This window comes from Diabrotica virgifera, chromosome 3 (genome assembly GCF_917563875.1).
Source record: "Diabrotica virgifera virgifera chromosome 3, PGI_DIABVI_V3a".
In the NCBI taxonomy this organism is placed as follows: Eukaryota; Metazoa; Arthropoda; class Insecta; order Coleoptera; family Chrysomelidae; genus Diabrotica; species Diabrotica virgifera.
In genome coordinates this window covers 219080559-219104594 of record NC_065445.1, presented here as the reverse complement: position 1 = coordinate 219104594, position 24036 = coordinate 219080559, and the positions used below count along the sequence as shown (strand labels likewise).

At 30.4% G+C, this 24036-nt stretch overlaps 1 protein-coding gene across 1 annotated transcript in view; it reads left to right on the top strand.

Moving 5' to 3' along the window:
- LOC114325948 (fatty acid-binding protein homolog 6) overlaps positions 1-24036 on the top strand; it is a 62310-nt gene that overhangs the window by 9936 nt on the left and 28338 nt on the right. The window contains exon 2 of the mRNA XM_028274103.2: positions 19441-19610. Coding sequence (XP_028129904.1) covers positions 19441-19610 — 170 coding nt within the window. The remainder of the gene's footprint in view (positions 1-19440; positions 19611-24036) is intronic.

The following is a 24036-nucleotide window of genomic DNA, read 5'->3' as shown; positions in this document are numbered from 1 at the left end:
TTTTGCACAAACTTACTCAAAAAGAGGTCCTTATAACATATCCACAGGGTGCCGTGGTCGAAAAATTGTTTATACAATTTTTTTTAAACAAATTCACAAAAATAATTTTTTCACTTCAAACAAATTTTTTTTAGATAATTTGGGACATTCTGAGCAAAAAAGATCTCTTGTGAATTTTCTCTAAAATTGATTGTTGTCTATAAGTTATACGCAATTTAAAATTTGAAAAATGCGAAAATGGTCATATAACTCGACAACAATCAATTTTAAAGAAAAATCACAAGAGACCTTTTTTGCTCAGAATAACCCAATTTATCTAAAAAAAAAATCGTTCGCAATGAAAAAATTATTTTTGTGAATTTGTTTAAAAAAATTTCTTTAAACAATTTTTCGACCACGTCACCGCCCGGCACCCTGTAAATGTGTTATAAGGACCTCTTTTTTTGAGTCTGTGCAAAAAATCTTATCGAAATAGTTTCGCTAACGGGGGAGACGATACAGTTGGACTATAGCGCTAATTGTTAATAATTAAAAATAGCAGCTTTGTAATAAAATAATGACAAAAATCTCTTCAGGATCTTGAAGAAAATGGGTTTGAAACTTAATTTGGTCACTTTTTTAATTTCATAATAATAATTTTTAATCGAGTTATTAAGACTTGAAAATGGCCATTTTCGCATTTTTCAAATTTTTAATCGCATATAACTCGACAACAATCAATTTTAGAGAAAAATGACAACATACCTTTTTTGCTCAGAATGACCTAAATTATTTAAAAAAATATTGTTCGAACCGAAAAAATTATTTTTGTGAATTTGTTTAAAAAAATTGTTTAAACTATTTTTCGACCACGGCACCGCCCGGCACCCTGTGGATGTGTTATAAGGACCTCTTTTTGAGTAAGTTTGTGCAAAAAAATCAAATCGGAATAATTTCGCTAGCGGGGGCAACGATACAGTTCGGTCTATTAGTCAATTACAATAGATATATTTTATTATTTTTCAAATAGACAGAGACATATATTTTTTAGTCCAAGTAATGAAGGAAAAAGCCACAATTAAATTGAAAAAATTATTTGATTTTTTTTATTATATTTATAATAATAATTTAATTTTTGAATAAATTTAATTTAATTGTGGCTTATTTCCCATATAAATAGTTAATCATAAAAATGCCACAAGGAAATAGCTTCAGAACGACAAGTAATGAAGCTTAAAATAGGGAGCGTTCAAGTATTACGTAACGCGATTTTTGAAGATTTTTGACCCCCCTCCCCCCTACGTAACGCACTCTAATGGGCGTGTAACTATTGCGTAACGCAATTTTTGAAGATTTTTGACCCCCCTCCCAACCTGCGTTGGGACTTGAACGGCCCCTAGGACAAAACCTCGCAATTTTTACAGAATGGATCGATTTGCTTAAAAATTTGAGAATAAGTAGTGGATAGTCCAAGGATCAAAATCTATATGATGCCGAAAGGCGCTTTTACCATGGGGGCGGTTGCCACCCCATCTTAGGGGTGGAAATTTTTTATTATATTTTACTCGCAAAAGTTGGTAAAAACGTTGATTCTAAGCAAAAAATGTTCTATACATTTTTTTGATAAAATTGATAGTTTTCGATTTATTCGCTATCGAAAGTGTTAGTTTTATATCGAAAAAATCAATGTTTTTAATAAGTTTTCTGCTAATAACTCCAAAAGTTTTCGTTTTATCAAAACAACTTCACTTAACAAAAATGTAACTCTTGAAAAAATAAACAAAACCATTTTTTTTAAATTTTCTTTAAGACCAATAGTAATCGAGCTATACTTTATTATATGTTGGCTCTTCTTCGTCAAATGCTAAATATTGTAATTTCAAAGACAAAAGACAGGGAAACTATGGATTTTTCGAGGACAACTCGTTCAAACGAAAAAGTGATCGCAAGCAATCACCTAATCACCACCCTAATTAAAATTAGACATTGAACTTATCTTATTAGGTCTTTTTTATTTATGTATTATTAATAGGTTCTAGAAGTTTGGCCGGCTTAGAATCATTAGTTTTAAAAAAATTGAGTTAAAAGCGAATAACGAATTTATGTAGTTTGGAAAAAAATGGCCTTTTCTTCAGAATAGTAAGATTAGCATCAGAGATACGAAAAAATGTTTAAATATGAAATTGTAGCTTATTTAATTCTCAAGAACCTGGTTTTCAAAAATTTTTTCTACGGCAAAAATTGAGTGAGCTATTGTCAATTAAAACTTGTAATAACATGCAAATACCACCTTTACCAACCCTTTCAAAGTCACCACTTTTTGCGACTGAGGATTTTAAAAGATTTAATATTAATACACTTATAGATCTTATAAAAACCTACCAAACTATTTTCTATCAAACTTTCTAGAATAAAAAATAAAAAAGTTACGGTTAAAAAATCAATATATTTTTTTGAAAAAAAAAGGAGAAATCCAATTGGAAGCATAATAATGTAAGTTAGTGGTGTTTTTAGTCATTGGCCTTATTCATTCTATTTATTTATGTATTATTAATAAATTCTAGAAGTCTGACTGGTTTAGAATGATAAGCTTTTAAAAAACTGGTGTTAAAAGCCAATAACGAATTTTTTTAGTTTGGTAAAAAATGCCATTTTCTTCAGAATAGAAAGATTAGCATCAGAGATACGAAAAAATGTTTCAATATAAAATTGTAGGTTATTTAATTCCCAAGAACTTAGTTTGAAAAAATTTTTTCTACGGCAAAAATTGAGTGAATCGTAAATGAGTATATCGAAAAACATTGATTTTTCTATACAAAACGTAACACTTTCGAAAGCGAATTAATCGAAAACTATTAATTGTATCAAAAAAATGTATAGAACGTTTTTTGCTTAGAATGAATGTTTTTATCAACTTTTGTGGTCAAAATATAATAAAAAATGTCTACCCCCGAGATGGGGTGGCAACCACCCCCACGGTAAAAGCGCCTTTCGGAATCATATAGATTTTGATCCTTGGACTATCCACTACTTATTCTCAAATTTTCCAGCAAATCGATCCATTTCCATCGATCCAAAAAAATAAAATTATTTTTTCAATTTAATTGTGGCTTATTTCCTTCATTACTTGGACTAAAAAATATATTGGACATTCTGTAAAAATTGCGAGGTCAAAAGCTTAGGTTCCTGGCCTAATTGCAGGATTGGATTTAAATATTTAAGAATAGCTATAGATATTGGTATTATTATTATTGTTATATACTGTTGTACTAAAATATTATAGCTACAAACAATATTAAAGCTAGTAGAAGTTAACAAAAAAAATAATGGATTCGGATACATCGGATGAAATCAAAAAAAGAGGCAGAGAAGGAAACGATGGGACATTCAACGAAAGTAACAAGAGAAGAAATTACCAACGCACTTAAATTATTAAAGAATGGCAAATCCGCAGGAACAGATAATGTACCTATCGCCCTGATAAAAGCAGACAACGATCAAGCCATAGATTTGCTACATAAACTTCTAAATAAAATATGGACCAACGAAGAACTCCCACAAGAATGGAAAGAGGGACTGATAATAAAAATACCAAAGAAGGGAGATCTGAGTAACTGTAAAAATTGGCGTGTAATAACTCTACTAAGCGCCTCATCCAAGGTGCTAACAAAAATTCTGCTCCAAAGAATGAAAGAAGATTTACAAGAAACTGAGAAGTAACTAAGCAGGTTTTCGTGCTAGACGCTCCACTGTAGATCACATATGCACCTTAAGAATCATCCTAGAACAAGCTAATGAATGGCAAAAAGACATACATAAATGTAAGTTTTATCGACTTTGAAAAGGCTTTCGGCTGAGTCAATAGGGAACAAATGTGGAAAATTTTAAGACAGTATGGTCTACCAACAAAAATTATTAACCTGATCAAACTGTTTTATGATGGGTATAAAGCTAGACTAGAACACAGGGAGTGATCACAGAAGAAATGGCTATTGAAAGCGGTGGTAAACAAGGTTGTATCTTATCTCCTACTTTGTTCCTTATCTTGGTAGACTGGATTATGAGGAAAGTAACAGATGATCGGACAGGCATTAGATGGAACCTCTTTAATTAGCTTGAAAATCTTGAACTTGCTGACGACGTCTGCCTGTTAACAGAACACAGAACTCACATGCAAACAAAAGTCGAGCTAACATAGTAACAGCAAGCTAACACAGTACTCTGACATGATTGGTCTCCGGAAAAATACAGAGAATAGAAAAATCTTAAAAAATGATATCCCGCAAATTAATAAAATAAAAATAAAAGACAAAGAAATTGAAGAAGTAGAGAAAGTCACTTATTTGGGATCAATCATGAAAAGAAAAGGAGGATGCATGAAAGACATACAAGCAATAATAACGAGGCACAATTCGCCTTCAATGCGTTAAATCAAATCTGTCAAACAAGTGAAATAACAGTCAACAAAAATCAATATATTCAATACTTGTGTAAAAAGCATATTACTCTACGGAGCATAAACTTGGAAGCACGACGAAAGCACAACAAAGAGGCTAGAGACTTTTGCAAATAGGTCCTTAAGAAAGATCCTAAAAATTTACTGGCCTAATAAAATAACGAATGAAGAACTATGGAAACGAACGAAACAAACCAGTATAATAACAACAATCAGACAGAAGAAATGGAAATAGATCGGCCATACGTTAAGGAAAGATCCTAAAACATCACAAGACAAGCACTCGAATATCAACCTGAGGGGACAAGGAAGAGGGGACGACCAGATAATACCTGGAAGAAAACAGTAACCAGAGAACACAACAGAATCGGCTTAAGTTGGGGGGAAGTGAAAAACAAAGCAAGAAACAAAGGAGAGTGGAAGGAACTGGTACGCAGATTAACCAGAGGATAAACACAAGAAGACGCGGCCACCAGCCGCCTTACACTATCGGCCAAGAAACGCAGATGCGCCCAATACTCCACTAGGAGTGATGGTCCAAGAGAGATAGAGAGAGAAATAAACAAACCAAGACAGGTTGAATGTTACGCGAAACTTACGAAACATGATTTACGGTGTATGAGCTTGTAAATCATGATTTGGGATTTACAATGTATATACTAGTGGAGTGCATATAGATTTTCACTTCGGAAAAAATCAAACAAGATAGAACTTTTTGTAATTTCATTAAGAAATGTTTAATAAATAACATATCAAAAAGTTCTACTCCAAAAGTGGGTGCTTCATTTTTTATTAAACAAATGAGCTACGAAATTAGATGTTTTTTTTTTAAATAACTCAGAAATCATAAATTTTATAAAAAAACTGACTTGACCATTGAAAAATTCAGAAAATTTTACAAAAAAAACTTTATATAAAGAATTTTCTAAAATTAAATCTGTATCTTCTATAATTTTTTATGTATAACGTTAAAGTCACCCTTCTCACAAACATTGGCGCACTGTAAACTAGCGTACGGCGAAGTGCACGGTTGAGTTATTTTAATGTAATTCTTTAACTAATGGATCAAATGAAATTTTACAAATTGAACTTGAAAGAAGAATAATTAAGCTATATTATGGTTATAATAAAAAGAAATAAAATGTATGGGCATAAGTACGGTGGGGGCGGAAAATGAGCCTTACATGAATTTTGTTTAAAAATGATTTAAAAATGTGTAACTAATACAATTTTTTTTTATAAAACCCTCAATTTTGCACAACTTACCTTTCAAGTATCTTACTAAATGATGTTTCATTCAAAAAAAATCTCAAAAATTTAATTCAAATGATATAACGTATCAAAAAATGTAATTTTTGAAATCTTCGTAGTTTTATAGAATTACCACCACTTTAAGACGGTATTACTCAAGTTTGAACAGATACATTACAGTTTTATAAGTACCTTTTTAAAGCTTAGGATGTGATCTTTAAAATGCACTAAATTATTTTACTTTAGAAATGAAATAGACTATTTCTTTTTGAGAAAATTAAGAAAGATAACAAAAATGTAATACAAAAACCGAAAATTACCAACTAAAAAAATATTTATACAAAGTGATCTAAACTTTTTTCTGTAAAACTTATACATTTAATACTCATACATTTAATAATAAGCTTCAACAATAATAAATGTTCAGCAAAAAAAATTTTTTTAGCTCTAGCAGTATGTCTGCGTAACTTGGAACCTATTGATAACTTTTATTATCAGTTTTACGAATAAAAAGTTATTCTTTATAAAATACTCTGCATCGTATATAATCTAAGATGTAATCATCAAATATCAAATTTAATTAATTATATACGAGGTATGTCAAAAAATATGAATTTCACTCAAGAGTAAATCGTTACATTTCACAATATCGAAAATCGTTATTAAGAAAAGTTGTTTGGAATTAAAAAATTTGTTTTAGTGTTCAATTACATCCTTCTAATTAAAATATTGTGAATAATAAAGGCACTTAACTCTTAAGAAAAATTCATATTTTTTACATAGCTCGTATAAAATTAAAAAAGTTTGATATCTGATGGTTGTATCTTAGATTTTAGATCAGAAAGAGCATTTTATGAAGAATAACTTTTTTTCGTAAAATTGACAATAAAAAAGTTTTCCATGTGGTTCCTAGCTACTCAGACATACTGTATAAGAGCTTCTGTATAAAAATTTTCAAATTGCAATGCCATATTCGGATTCAGCATAATCAAAAACAAAATAGAAACATATTTGATCAAAGTAAAATAATGAATTTAACGATATTTTTAAAATTATTTATACAAAACAATTGTTATTGTTTAAACAATTGATAAACAATTAGCGCCCAAATCTGCGAGTAGAACTTTTTACTTTAACATGTATAGGTATTTATAAACTAACAAAACAAGTTTTAGAAAAATATAAGCTTGTTTGAATTTTTCCGAAACAATGCATGTTTTCATTCTAATTGCACTCCCCTATACATTGTAAATTATGATTTGGGAGTGCCCCTCGTAACCTTCAGCGTGTCTTGGTTTGTTTATTTCCAGTGCATCTTTATTGTGATTGTAGTATAGATACCTTGTGGTTTTATATGAAATAGTGGACGGAATTGGTACATAAAGTTATGTTTTTTAGAAATTTGAGTCGAAATCTGAATTCTACATGTCGGGTAGGTACACACATATAATATGTATATTGCTGTCAAACGTGTATTTGTATCATTGTTTACTTAGTTACGTCAAGATAAACTATAAGTCTTTATTTATCTCAAGATAAGCAGTATGAGCTATTACTAAAAATACCCCGTTAATATTCGAGGCATTATTTGTATACTATTTCATTCACTTTTGAGCGATTCACTTTTTGCTCGGCTCTCCCTCAAATTTCCTAGGCTCTCCCAGTTGATTGATTTCAATTATTTTTCAAAATGCTTTTCTTTCTTTATGCTTTCTTTATAAAAAAAATCGACTATTTAAAGTGCTTATTGTGGCCTCAGCATAATTTTGCTTTACAAGAATTTTTGTAGACCTAGAAGATTGCAAAATTATTATGCAAAAACTATAAAACCGATACTAACGAGATTTAGTACACAGTCGTATTCTAGAATTTAATTTTTCTAGGCGGAATACGAAAGCGAACGCTGTAAGTTTGTTTAAGAGGTCAAAAAAGGAGAAATTTAACTTTTTGCACTTTTTTCCCAATTATTGCTATTTCAGCGACGGATCTACGGGGAGGAAAAATGGGGAAATTTCCCCCCTAACAAGGTCCAAAATTAAAGAAAAAAAATTGTTGAAACACAAACATATACCAGGTGTCCACTTATATTTTCCCCCATTTTAACTGCCTATAACTTCTAAACGGCTCAAGATAGAAATATGCGGCTTTCACTGAAATGTTTTATTTTAGTAAAAGTTTTGTCTGAATGGATGGAATTTTTTATATCGCTTTCAAATACGAAATAAAAAATGGCGGATTTTTGGAATATAACTTTGTTGAGTTTTTTTTAATGGAACACCCAGTATATTTTTCTGTAAATTGAAAGAAAGGTCATTCACCTATCTAGCGATATAAAGTTTTTCAAAATCGGTTGTCAAATCACTGAGTAATTAATTTTTAAAATGAGAGGTGCAACGTGGATATCACATACCTAATAACGTAACTAAGCAAGTTATGTGAGTTCCACATTGCATCTCTCATTTTAAAAATTATTTGCTCAATCATTTGACAACTGATTTTAAATTTTTTTATATCGCTGGATAGATAAATGACCGTTTTTTCAAGTTCTTAGGTAAATGACCATTTTTTATATCGCTTTTAAATAAAAAATGGCGGATTTAAAAAAAAACGTTGTTGACTTTTTTTATTAAAACACCCAGTATATTTTTTTGTGTCTTGAAAAAACGGTCATTTACCTATCCAGCGATATAAAATTTTTTAAAATCGGTTGCCAAATGACTGAGCAATTAATTTTTAAAATGAGAGATGCAATGTGGAAATCACATAACATAATATCATTGTGCTCAGTTATGTTATTTAGGTATGTGATATCCACGTTGCACCCCTCATTTTAAAAATTAATTACTCAGTGATTTGACAACCAATTTTGAAAAACTTTATATCGCTGGATAGGTGAATGACATTTCTTTCAATTTACAAAAAAATATACTGGGTGTTCCATTAAAAAAAAGTCAACAAAGTTTTTTTCAAAAATCCGCCATTTTTTATTTCGTATTTGAAAGCGATATAAAAAATTCAATCCATTCAGACAAAACTTCTACTAAAATAAAACATTTCAGCGAAAACCGCATATTTCTATCTTGAACCGTTTAGAAGTTATAGGCAGTTAAAATGGGGGAAAATATAAGTGGACACCCGGTATTAGCTGACGTGAAACTGAAACCATAGACAGACAAATTCAACCCCATAAACATGTTAGTATTTGATTTAGTTTGGGTTTATCTTTTTTATGTCTTTTGGTTGGTGTTTCATTTCCATTTCAATTTCCCCTCTTCCCCTCCCAACGCAAATGTCAAAATCCGCCATTGGCTATTTTTCAAACAATAAACAATAAACATTAAATTTTTAATTTCTAACTAGTCAAATGTTATAAGCGAAAATATAAGCGCAAAAAGCAAAAAAACTGTTTTTTCAGATTTTTTAAATAAAAAACGAAGCACAAGGTTTGCGACTGGCGCATATCGTGAATAAACATTTTGTATAATGAAGATAACTTTCAAAAACGAGATATAGTTCAGAGAAATAAGAATAAAAAATATCATGTTGGTGACACAACCCCCTCCAGGTCGAAACCAAATTTTTTGAGTAGTATGGACATCTTCCTGCAGCCGAATTTGATGATATACATAGTTATAAACAAATGAAGATCAAAGAACAGTAAATTTTCGCTTTTTTCGTCTATTACCAAAAAGTTAAGCATTTTAAACAAATTTGAGAGTAAGAAAGTCATAAATCGTATAAAAAACTTCAATAAGGCGTTCGCTGAATATGTCTATCCTTATTGGTTGCTTAGAAAATTGCAAAATAAATCATAAATTTTGAGTTTTTATAAATATTCATAACTTATATAAAGATTAACTTAGAACCTTCTTATTACACGGAATGTTGAGACTTCTGGTGCTTAAATCATACCCTAAATTTCAAAGCAATCGGTCAAGTAGTTTAAAATTTATTTAATTTGTTTATCCCAAATTAATTTTTTTTGCAACACTATAAGTCAGAAAATGATGAAGTTACAGTAATACTTTGGATAGTTTATGAAAGAAGAAGATTTGCACTATTAATTTAATTAAAAAAAAATGACAAAAATAATTCCTAAATATTGCAAAATTATTTTGCAAGAACATGTGAATTAAAAAAAGGGGGGGCTAACTTCGTCCCTAATTGTCCTAGGACAATTGTTTTTCTTTCTAAATGTGTATAAAAATTAAGTCTTTCTAAATATGAAAAAATTCATTTTTTCACGCGTAACGGTTAAAAAGTTATTCTAATTGTTTATAAGTAAGCAAAAAATCGACATGTTTTTGAAAAATAATTTTACACTGTTTAAAGTTACTTTTTGTCATTTTTTTTTAATTAAGTTGATATTATAAATGTTCTTCTTTCATAAACTGCCCGAAGTATTACTGTAACCTTTAGTCCGTTCTTTAACGGTAAAATATTGCAAAATCTCTAAATTTTAAAAAACCGCTTGGATTGACATGAAATTTGGCATACACATAGCTAACAAGTCAAAGAAAAAAAGTGATATTGTGCCGATATGTGCTTTTGCCCTGGGGGTGGTTTTCACCCCCTCTTGGGGGTGAAAAAATATTCGCCCAAAGAAAGTCAGGAAATGGATAAACTGGCTAATTTTAAGTAACTATTGTTCAATAGAGGTTTTTTACTAAGTCAATACTTTTCGAGTTATTTGGCAGTGACTATGTTCATTTTTTTCAACAAAATAACCACGCTTTTAGACAGTTTTTCGCAAATAACTCAAATAGTAAGTATTTTCTCAAAAAAACATTCTTAGCAAAAATATAGCCTGTAAATAATTAAAAAAAAATGGTGTATATATCACGTCTCTACACCTAGTAGAAGCAGAGTTATAGCTAATGAAAAATAGGTTCATATTCGTCAAATTCCAAATGGAATACTTTAACGTGAAATAACCAAAAATGAAGCACATTTGGGGGAAACTCATTACAACTTATTTAAAGTGTTTAAAAAAAGCTTCATTTTTGTTTTATAAAAAAAATTTCTAGCATCAAAATTAAATAAGTTACGCTCAAAATAAAGTTAGTCCCTTTTGGTTTTGGTAAAAAAATCGAGAAAATCACCCCCTAATTAGTATCTTAAATGAACTTAATCGTTACGACTTCACAAGTTTCTTGACTCGTGTATACATTGTTTATATGATCTGTAAGTTTCATCGGTTCAAAGTCCTTATTATTGAAAGGGCTGTAGTTAAAAGGGGTTGAACGAGTCACTGATCACGAATATATGCAAATTTAGAAACACCAAATGTTAATCAATTTTTGTCTAACAGAAAAACAAAAAAATACATGATATTCAGAAAAGCAAATCTGACTTTTTTTTTGTTTTTCGAGATTTTTGGTATCTCTAACAATTTTTAAGTTATTTTGAAAAAAACATATTTTTTAAAATAAAAATTTTTAAAAATTTTACTTTGAAACCAAATTTTTTCAAAAATAAGCACTTTGAATCGATGAAACTTACAGATCATCTAAACACAACATAAGTAAAATAATTTGTGGAGCGGTAACGATTAATTTCATTTAAGTTGCTAATTAGGGGGTGGTCTTCCCGATTTTTTTTTGCAAAAACAAAAGGGACCAACTATATTTTGAGCGTAACTTGTTTAAATTTAATGTTAGAAACTTTTTGTAAAAACAGAAATAAAGCTTTTTTAAACAGTTTAAAAAAGTTATAATGGGTTTTCCCAAAAAGTGCTTAATTTTTTGGATATTTCATGTCGAAATATTCTATTTGAAATTGGGTGAATATGAATATATTTTTTTCTTTGACATGTAAGCTATACGCTCTGAGCTTCGCTGGTGTCGCTCCTAGCGGTTACTAATTCAACTTTTACCGGTAATTTTTAAATTTATTATTTAATTGTTATCGCTTAATATTTACAACGCAAAAAAGTAATTAAATTGTAATCGATTTTTTTAAGATTTTTCTAATCATTTTGACGTTCTATTGATAAAATATCAATTTCTTACTTCTGATACTTTGACAATAATCGTGTAGATGGCGCTAAGATTATAATAGATTATTTATAATTAGATATTACGGAACATTAAAAAAACTTAAATTCAGTATTTAAAACGTAGGTATATTTAAGGTAAAAATATATACCACAGCTTTGACCAACTAATATTGTTTATAATTAATGTTTTTAATTTTAATTTTAAATTAATCACTTTGACATTTATGTCAAATTTCCAGTAAACGTTTACAAACTTGTCACTACTGGCGTTCGCGAATTTGTAAATATCCCCTCTACGTACGAGCTCACAGCGTATACGTATGCCAAATTTCATGTCAATCCAAGCGGTTCTTTAAAATTTAGAGCAAAAACCGTGAAAGAATGGACTACTTATAATTTTCTGACTTATAGTGTTGCAAAAAAAATGAATTTGGGTAAACAAATTATATAACTTTTAAACTATTTGACTAATTGCTTTGAAATTTAAAATATAATATTTAAGCACAAGAAGTCTCAGCATTCCGTGTACCTAATAAGAAGGTTATAACTTAATTTTTACATAAGTTATGAACATTTATAAAATCTCAAAATTTATGACTTATTTTGCAATTTTCTAAGCAACCAATAAGGATAGACATATTCAGCGAACGCCTTATTGAAGTTTTTTATACGATTTATGAGTTTCTTACTCTCAAATTTGTTTAGAATGCTTCACTTTTTAGTAATAGACGAAAAAAGCGAAAATTTACCGTTTTTTGATCTTCATTTGTTTATAACTATGTATATCATCAAAATCGGCTGCAGGAAACATATAGGTTATTATTAAGTATAGATATCCATACTACTCAAATAATTTGGTTTCAGCCTGGAGGGGGATGTGTCACGAGAAAAATCTTATATCTCTGGACTAATAATGAGGTTGCGCTCTACTCGCACGTTTAGCAAAAATTGCTATGATTTTTAATCATTCAACTTAGAAATCTGAAATTTTTCAGAACACTTTTTTGGATATTATATTATAATGTAGAGCTGGTTAAAAAGAGAAATTCAAAAATTTATAACACAAATTTTTAACTAGAAAAAAATATCCGATGAGCTGCATAATATTTTTTCAAAAGCACCATTTTGTTTAAAATTTAAAATCAAGACAAGTTCGAACACATTTCATTTTTTGCAAAAATGTCCTATATGTTGCACTTAAACTCGATTGAACATGTCTGGAATATGCTAGGGAGAAAACAAAGGTCAACAATTTTGATTATTCAAAACATTTACATAGTGAAAATTGCTTTAATTGAAATAGGGAGAATCTGCCTCAAGAACAATCACAACATCATAAGAAAAGAATTATAGAAAGAAATCAATCAGAAGGACTCGTGAGAACACATACATTTTTGAATAAAAATAATGTGTGTGTACTTTATACGCACGTAAGAAGTTATACTTCTATTATATGATTTTCAACGAAATAAAATACTTTAAACAGTTGATTTTTATTTTATTACACTAATTTTACTACTTATCACTTTCTAAAAATCAAAAAATTAAAAAAAAAGACAGCAATTGTCCGCATTTGCACCCGGGACCTCTCGATCTCTAGTCGAATGCTGTACCAATGACGCTACGAAGTAGTGTTGCCAGGTCCGATTTGTATTTAATCGGTACATAAGCAAAAACAAATCGGGATTTAGGGTTGTAGATCGGGACAAATAAACAAAAATAGCCCAGTAGTAAATAAAAGTCTCTAGCATTAAAACTAAGCGAGTTACGCTCAAAATGAAGCTGGCTCCTTTTTTTGGTAAAAAAAAATCGTGAAAATCTCCGCCTATTTAGCACCGTAAATAAAATTAATCGTTACCGCTTTACCATTTACGTTATATGTGTATTGTTTATACGATCTGTAAGGTTTACTGGTTGGGAGTCCTTAGTTTTGAAAAAAATTGGTTTTATATTAAAAAAAATTAATAAATATTGGAAAATGCCCTTTTTTCTAAATAACTTAAAAGTATTAGGGATACTAAAAATCTCAAGGAGTAAAAAGTAGGTAGGTTTTGCTTTTATAACTATGATAGATTCATTTTGTTTTTCTGTTAGACAAAAATTGGTTCAAATATGGCTGTTCATATTTTGCATACACTCGTGATTAGTGACTCTTTTAGGCCCTTTCAATCATGTAAAAAATACATAAGAAAAGTAAATTGTTTGTAAAGCGGTAACGATTAATTTCATTTAGGGTGCTAATAAGTAGGGGGAGATTTTCACGATTTTTTTACCAAAAAGAAAGGAGTCAACTTGATTTGGAGCATAACTCGTTTAATTTTGATGCTAGAAACTTTTTTAAAACATAAAAATAAAGCAAAAATGAATAACCATTTTCAATTTCGTTGCAAAACGAAAACACAGCCGAACCATATTCTAGTCCAATCAGAGAGCGCTGCAAGCACCCCTACCGGTTTCGAAACTTATTAGTCTCTCATCAGGAGGCACATATGCTGCTCTCCCTAATCCAACCAAAACAAACCCCAGCGTGCAGTCCCGGATTGCAACGAACGAAATGGCATAGATGCCCTAGCGGCAACTGCTAGCAAAAGGACTAAGTTTTCACTCTAATGGCATATAAACCCTATATAACCAGAGAAGGTTCCCATTGTTTTCATTCTGGTGGGGTGTAGAATAGCATTATGCTGTTTTATATGCCATTAGAGTGAAAACTTAGTCCTTATAAAAATAAAGCTTTATTAAAAAAGTTTTAATTGGTTTTTCCCAAAAAGTACTTCATTCTTGGTTATTTCACGTTGAAATATTTGATTTGGAATTTGACGAATAAAAACGTATTTTTCATGAACTACAACTTTGCTTTTGCTGGGTCTATAAACTTTACGAGTTCACAATTTTTTTTATATTATGCTACATTTTTGCTAAGAATATTTTTTTAAATCAAATACTTACTTTTTGAGTTATTTGTGAAAATCGCCTGAACACGTGATTTTTTGTCGAAAAATAAACATTTTCATTCGTAAATAACTCAAAAAGTAGTAAGCAAGTTAAAATTTTATAGAACTAAAATAATTAGAATTAGTCAATTTATCCATCTCCGGACTTATTTTAAAGGCGCGGTTTTTCACTCCCAACTAGGGGTGACTGTCACCCCCCCCCCCCGAGTAAAAGCAATCAACGGCACAAGCCGTCCAAATTTTCATGCAATTCGGAGTTGATCCTGAAAATTACACAGTATCGCCGTATTTCCCGTTCATTTACTGGACTACAAGGTATTTCTAAAATCTCTATTTAATCCTACATAATAATAATAATCAGACGAAATTACAAAAAAAATCGTAGATTAAGTAAATTATTTAGTTTTTATTAAAATTATATTTTTCATTCGATTTTGCCGCTTTTAGGAGTGCCTTGTTTTATAGTTATAAAATTCACTGCAAGTCCTCCTGAAATTGGTTTTCGTGGTGAAAATCGGGACATTTAGTGTCCCGATCAGGTACAAATCGGTATGCGTCCCCAGACCCCTGAAAATCGGGACGTCCCGCGCAAATCGGGACACCTGGTAACGCTACTACGAAGGCATTGTTTTTACGGTTTCTCGGACATTATGACAGATTACGATAGCAAATAGACGAAGTGAAGTATTAAAAATATAAAAATGTTTTAATAATACGTATTATCTTACTCCCGAGGAAGACAAATCCAAAGACACAAAAATTATAATATATTTACTAAAAACTGACTATATTTACTGAATATATTTTTTGGACTGATACATACATAACTTAAAAGATTTAGCAACGAATAACATACTGTCTCTGTGTGCATGCGCGCAGAATAATAAAAATTTACTCTCTATCGCGCCTAAAGTAGTATATGTATCTTCAAAAACACGTGAAGGAAAAAAAGGATTTTTCACATGGATTCTACCATATTTTTAAACGGCGGGTGTAATTTCCTCACCAAAATAATCTTTTGCCTACGTTTGGAAGGGTATGTCATAATCCCACAGGTATTTTCCTCACCAAAATCGAAGTGGTTATTTCAGGTAGTTTTTACTAAAGGCATGCAATGGAATTATTTATCTACCTACTATAAAATTACAGTAGGTACCTATAATAACTAATTAATTAATTATAGTATTTTCATTTTAGTCACAATTGGAATTTTTGACAAAATGGAATGTTTAGTAGAAAGTAATCGCGATAAACCTTTACTGGTATTTGAAAATTTATTTTTTAGTGAAAGTGAAAGTTTTAAGAAGTGAAGAAGTGTTCTGGAGGTGTAATAAAACAACTTGTAGTGCGAAATTATTTACTATTGGTGCAAATTTTACAATATCTAGAAGTAGTCTACAACATAATCATGAACCAGATCGTCAGAAGATAGATCGGAAAATTGTTTCTAACTTTTGTAAACGTAAAGCCGAAGAGAATATTACTGAAAAACCAGCAAAAATTATACACCAAGAGCTTGCAACTAATTTGCCTGAAACAAATCTACGATTGATGTCAGTTACATAAGAAAAAATATATTATATAATAAATTATCGACGAAAAATGATGCCTGGTCGACTTCCTTCCAATATTGATAAGGTTCAAGAATTTGTGAAGAAGTGTGCTTAAAAAACAATCAAGCGGGAAAATTTTCTCTTTATAAACTGTATCAAAAGTAAGATAATTGTGAAACAAATATAAGACTTTTAGCCACATTGAATTTTATATATTATATGGATGGCACATTTTCTTACTGCACCAGATATTATTTGCAATTATTCACTATTCATGGGCTAATTAATGGGCATTATAGTTCTTTATTATACTGTTTACTGCCATAAAAAAAAACAGTAACTTACAACAATCGTTTTTATTTGTTAAAATCAGAAATTATTAAAGCTCTCAAAATTGAGTTTAATCCTAGTAAAATTTTTGTAGATTTTGAAAAAGCTATATATAATGCAATCATTCAAATATGTCCGAACACTGAAATACATGGTTGTAGATTTCACCTACACCAAGCTTGTAGTATGTGGTATAGAAAAATTTCAGTCTCGTAACATCAGCATATTACGAATGATTCTGAAGTTGGCAAGTAGCTCAAACATACTTTTGGCCTTACCCTTACATATATAAAACCAGAAGACGTATCAGATTGTCTTGTGTTTGATTTAATGTCATGCAAATCAGAAAATGAAATTTTAGATAGATACGCTGAGTATTTAGTTGAAACTTATACAGACGAAGACGAAAATGCCATATTCTCCCCATATTTGTGGGCAGAGGCAAGTTCTTCTGTTATTCCTACTACGAATGCTTGCGAATCTTTTCATTCGCATTTCAATTCCTCGTTTTATAATACGCATCCATCCATATTATATTTCCTTAGAAAAAGTTAAAGAATATCAAGTAGATAAATATGTAAAAATTTAAAATTTGCATATTCCAAAAAACCTATCAAAGATAAACAAGTAAAACTGAAATTAAAAAATGTAGACAATTTAATAATACGGTATCAATCTAAACAAATGACTAGAATGGATTTTGTAAAGTGTGTCTCTTATTATAAGTAGTACATATTAAATAATAATTTATACGTTTTACATATTATTATCTATATTATAAACCAGGGGTGGTCAAACTACGGTTCGCGAGCCACATGCGGCTCTTTGAAGGATTACTTGTGGCTCTCGATTGTACCCGAGTTATTTTTCAATTTTGTATTAGATATGATTTAAAATAGCTATTTGTATAACAAGGGAGGAAAGTGCTACTTTTCCTCCCGAGAATGAAGTTTACTGCCCGACGCGTAGCGGAGGGCAGTAATCATTCAAGGGAGGAAAAGGCACTTTACTCCCATGTTATACATATGGTTTTTCCACTTTCCTCAAATAACAAGTCATTTTTTCATTTTTACTTAATTTATTTATGTAACTAACCAACAAAATTTATTAGAACTAAAACTAACAAGTACGTACAATATAACTGTCAACTGTCAAATATAAGTCAAATTAATAATGTAAACATTGTTAAATCAAAATAACAATTTACTGTTTTTTACCATTCTGCAAAATACACTCAACTGTTTATATGTATCCGTGTTATATTATGTTGCTATTTGTCATTTAATTTATGTTTTAATTTTTAATCATACTTAACCTGACCCAATTAATCTCATTTAATTATAATCATCACACCTCATCAAAAGCTTCCTTACAAGAACATAGTCAGCGATTTTGGTATGGCTTAGAACCAGACTACGTCAAGATCGCTTATAAATCGTGCTGGTAATCGCCTTGCAGCGAAACCAAAAACAAAAAAGAAGAAGAAGAGTGTTTTATAAATAAACGTTAAAATGTATAGAAACTTACGTAATAGAAAATAGATATTGTACAGGGCGTCAATAAATTACATTTCATGAATGAAATACCATGACGTCACATTTACTTTTCCTGCCTAGGGAGGAAAAGTACAACTTTGCTCCCTAAAATCAGGTCCGGAAAAGTATACTTTCGGTAGAGGTAGGTGGAAAAAATTATTATCGTTCCATAATATGTGTTTCAAAATGTCTTTTAATTTACTGACAACAAACATGAAAGACTTTGTAACAAATTCCATTTCCATCCAAGATAAGAATGATATGACACATCGAAAACTGCGCTAACGAACATTACATAAGAGTGGCGCAATGTAAAAGTCAGTAATCAACCGAATCCAGACCGATTTTTGTATAACTCTTGCTACAGATGTAATTTGTAATTTGTATTAGGTACACATTTTGCATTTAAGTCATTTTACTCGAAAAATTTTTTTACCATATTATACTAGAAAAACTTAACGAGTAGGTATATAAAAAAGCCGGAAGGAATATTGACCGAACTCCAAAATAGATTTGAAGACTTAAAATATGTTAAATCGTCTCTTCATTTTTTTCCGAATTCATTTGAAATGAACAGAGTTCATAAGGTGAATTTTTTATTATTACCAATATATGACCCAAACAACATCTGGGGAATTAAAATTAATAGAGACGCAAGAAGATCAAGCTCGAAAATAAAACTATAAGTCGACGCGGAATACCGAATTTTGGAAATTTGTACCAGAATCCAAGAAGGTACCCTAAAAAAGAATGCTTGTCGAATTATTTCCATATTAGGAACAACGTACTTGTGTGGACCATTTTATTCCATTTTATAATTCGTGAAATCCTAACACCGATCAATATTACCTAACCAGCATCTAAAAGAATTACTGAGAAGTCACATATTAATCACCAAATTCTAAAGAATTATCAAAAGAAGGAAAACAAAAATGTAATTAAGTTTAAATATTTCGTAATTGTATTTCGGTTTTCAGTAAGTAAAAGTTCTGTTAAAAAAATTGTAAATACCTTCTATACATAGATACTTTTTGAATAAGTAGTTTATTGCGGCTCGCGAAAAACTTCAACTTGTGAAAAGTGGCTCAGACTATTAAGAAGCTTGGCCACCCCTGTTATAAACTATTATTATAATGTAAGGAAATTAATGTCTTGTATTCGGATTTCGGATGCTTTCATAATAAACATTCTTAAATTACTTATACATCTATATTTTTCTTTTATTAGGTATATACCTCAGTGAGTTGGTGAGGAAAATACCTACCAGATTAATACGAACCCTTAAATTTGGTGAGGAAAATACCTGCCGGATTATATGGTTTTACTTGTTGGTTAGGAATTTACCTCTGCCCTTTTTAAAAGGTTATAATTTTCTTATTTTTAGGCGTGCCGTTTATTCCAAGAAAACTGCTGTGCTCGTCAAAGCCGACATTGGAAATCAAAAGAGAGAATGATGAATGGACAATTACGGTGTCTACACTTTTAAGAACAAATATTACAACGTTCAAACTTGGTGCCGAATATGAAGAACATATGCCTGGTGGAGTGCTTAGGGTTAGTATGTCCATTATAAACGTTATGGTAGGGGAAGCCAAGCGGGAATTTTTGCAGTGACTCGAGCGCGTCAGAAAATCACATCGGGAGAAACCTTATACCTACCCTGTAAATGTACCCGTTGTACAGGGTGTCCCAAAAATATTGGTCATAAATTATACCACAGATTCTTGGGTCAAAAATAGGTTGATTGAACGTAACTTACCTATATACAATAGTGAACACAAAAAAAATACAGCCCTTTGAAGTTACAAAATAAAAATCGTTTTTTTTTTCATATGTCAAAAACTTTTAGAGATTTTTTATTGAAAATACACATGTGGCATTCTTATGACAGACACATCTTAAAAAACGAACAACGGTGAAATTTGTATACCCCATAAAATTTTTATGGGGTTTTGTTCCCTTAAACCCTCCCAAAACTTTTGTGTACATTCCAATTAAATTATTATTGTGGTACCATTAGTTAAACACAATATTTTTAAAAGTTTTTTGCCTCTTAGTATTTTTTCGATAAGCCAGTTTTTATCAAGATGCAGCTTCTTTTTTAATAAGTTTACATAAAATTTTATGGGGGTTTCGTTCCTTTAAACACCCCAAATGTTTGTGTACGTTCCAATAAAACTATTATTGCGGTACCATTAGTTAAACACAGTGTGTTTAAAACTTTTTTGCCTCATAATTTCATAAATTTAATACCTTCATAAATTTTCATAGAGGAAAGTCGCCAATAGGTAGGGTTACCATACGTCCGGATTTCGTCCGGACAGTCCGGATTAGAAAGACATGTCCGGTTTGGCGTCCGGATATGAGAAATGTCCGGATTTTTTTCTTTACTAAAAAAATGGAAAATACTAGGCCCAACGGTGGGAAATTTCATTCTGCGCAACACCTTAGGTCTAAAGTATGTTAAAACGTATTTTAAACTGGCAGATATTTTCGATGTTAGTTGCATAGCAACACAGTCAAATTCACATTTTACATTTTCTACAACCCCTTGGACTACCCTGTCCGGATTTGGCCCTAATAAATTATGGTAACCCTACCAATAGGGAACTTGCACATTTTTTTTATTACATAATAATGTTCGGTTTTGTATAAAAATGAGATTTCCAAAATTTCACGCTTCAAAAACTCATAATAACTTAGAAGTACAAATTTAAAGTCTTCTTTATCTTAAAATAGTTCAAACGACCCGTGACGTCACATAGTTTGACTATGTGGTTCAGTTTATGGTTGTATTTACGTATATTCTTCTTCTTCTTCTTTAGTTTATTGGCCTCCACCTACTCGGGTATTTAGCCAGATCGTCGTCGGGGAAAAAAGGAAAAATATTTATAATCTAATGACATTTATCGTATGTCATTGTAATAAAATGTACCAGTTTGGTGAGATTGCAGTTTGATACAGTTTTTGAAGGAAAGGAAAGAAGGTTTACTATTGCAAATAAAACCATTTTGTAAAAGTACAAATTTTCTATGAATAGTTAAAACGATCAAAAACACTTTTAACGTCACATAACTGTATTTTTTACTGACGTTTATAATGTCTAATTTAAAATTATATATACAATTGGTGTAGAATGTAAACACCTGTGACGTCACGACGCGTTTTGGGGTGTCTGGTATAAGTTGAATTTTTAGTCGTCTTTAGGGGCCAAACGAAAGACAAACAAAACTTTTTAATTTTTGATACAGATTCTAAATTATGTTCTGTTGTGATTTATACCATTTTTTTCGAATTTAAAATTTTATGCAAGTTCCCCATTATGGAAAACCATTTTGTTTTGGGGACATAAAATAATACCTTTATAGAAATGAAAACAATTTAATGTTATGACACATCAGTCATACATTTTTATGTAGTAATTAAAAGCCTTCTATTAAATATCTTAATTAACCAAAAAAATCGAACAAAAAGACAAAATCCCAAATTAGTAACCAAATATGAAATAGGTACCCATATATGGAATATAGGCATAAACCAACATATTAATAACAAAAATAGACATAAACATCTGAGATCAAATAAATTTAAATAAGAAAATTGTGAAAAATGAAAGAAGTAGCTTAATTCACTTGCAGACATCATATTTCCATGTATGAAACTCTGGACCAGCACAATCCTAATGTGCCCACTTACACTTAATCCACTATTCCATAATTAGGCACCAACGACTGTCCATATTTGGATTTGTACATTAGTTCAAACTAGTATCAACATTTTTTCAAGTCGTAATGTTTTAATTACAGAAGGTCATAAAATATCAAAATAAAGGTATTAATGATATATGCAATAGCATAACAAGTCTGTATTCATGCATAATAACCAATAATACTGGTTGAATATATCTACCTTTGAAATTTTCTGCGAGACGATAAAACAAAACGCGCCTGTCAGACACGTATCGTTCGCGCATCTGACACAGAGGTGTGAATACGATAATAAAGAGAGCGACTGAAATAGAGGATGGTCTTGTAGTGCGCTTCCAACTTGTATTTTCGGAGAAATCAAGGAATTCCATATTAGGGCACTATTCCATATTTGGTACTTTCCTTTATTATTACCAGGTCGCTATAATCATACTTAACCATATACAAATAAGTGGTGGATTTGACAAATTTTAATATTCAAAATATCTCGATAAAAACTGGCTGATCTAAAAAGTTTTAAAAACATTGTGTTTAACTAGTAATACTACAATAGTAATTTAATAGGAACATACACAAAAGTTTAGGGAGGTTTAAGGGAACGAAACCCCCATACATTTTTTATGGGGTGCACAATTTTCACTATAATTCTTTTTAAGATACTACTGCCATAAGAATTCCACTTGTCGATTTTCAATAAAAAATCTCAGTTTTCGAAAAACAGTTTTCGATACATTGAAAAAAATTGATTTTCATTTTGTAACTTCAAAGGGCTGTAACTTTTTTATGTGCACATTTGTACTGTTAGGTTAAATCAACCTATTTTTGACCCCAGAATCTGTGGTATAATTTATGACCAATCTTTTCTGGACACCCTGTATATTGGCTCTCAATACAGGTGAGTTCGTTAAGGAGGGTCCTAAAAAATCTATCCTTAGAAAAAATCGAAATGGTCAGATTAAGATAAGGTTAAGTACAGTACATTCAGAACAATGTATATTTCAAAAATTTGACTATTTGAGCGGGGTCAAAGGAAATGAAAGAGTCACAAAGTTTCTCAAAAAAGCGAATATTTCGCGAAATGAATGTCAGATCGAAAAACTAAAAAATACCCACGGAGCGTAAATTAAAATTTTTAAATAGGAACCCCGCGATATCTCGCGAAATGAACATCAAATTGAAAAACCGACAAATACACGTATTCAAAATTTTTGAAAAATCTATCGAATGACTCAACACTACTCAAATAGGAGTCTCCATTTTTTTATTGCAGATTTGGGTTCCTTACGTAAAAATAAGCAACTTTTATTTGAGACATTTTTTCGAATTATGGATAGATGGCGCTATAATCTGAAAAAACGATTTTTGGAAATGGAAAACTGAATTAAAAAAGGGAAAGTCCCCACTAAGATGGAGAATTAAGCTTAACTTTTTTGGTTTTAGGACCTAATCTTCACAACACAATAGGTTCCCATAACGCTCGAGTAACTGCAAATTTAGCATATTTGTCTCCCTTACTATTAGTATTTTTTTGTTAAAAAATTTAATTAGTCAACTATTCTCAAAAGAAAAGTGTTCGTTTTTTAGACACAGATACAAGGACATATAACCAGTAGCGTAATTTGATAGGGTCAGGTGCGGCATTTACCGAAAAATGAAAAATGACTGAAATTTACGAAAATACATCAATTTTCATCATCACATCATATATAATATTATATTGTATATGTATATAATGCTTCCCCCCCAATCAAAATTTCAAATGACGCCCCTGCATATAACAAAGAATGAGTTTTGTGAAGGCTGTACCAGTCTTATATGTACCTATATCAAAAGATAATATGTAATTGTTATTCAAATCATTAATAAGGAAAAGGACAGAAAAATAATTAATTATAAGTGTTTATTATAAAGTAATTATTATGTAAATCACAATCTAAATATATTATGCAGTGGAGTTGGAAAATTGATTAAAATGTAAAAAAATAATTTATTTAGTTCTAATAATATATTACTACTAGTCCATGTGGTGAGACCGCTCCCGTCTGAAAAAATTTCTGATTCGATTTCTTTGTGGATTCATATTAAAAAATGTCCCCTTTAAACAAATCTGAAGGGTGCCGGGCGGAATTTTTGGGCAGAAATTGTTTAAACAATTTTTTTAAACAAATACAAAAGATCACGTTTTTTTGCTCTAGAACATATATTTTTAGGTTTTTTGGGTTATTTTAAACAAGAAAGGTATCTTGTAATTTTTCTTAAAAATTTATAGTTTT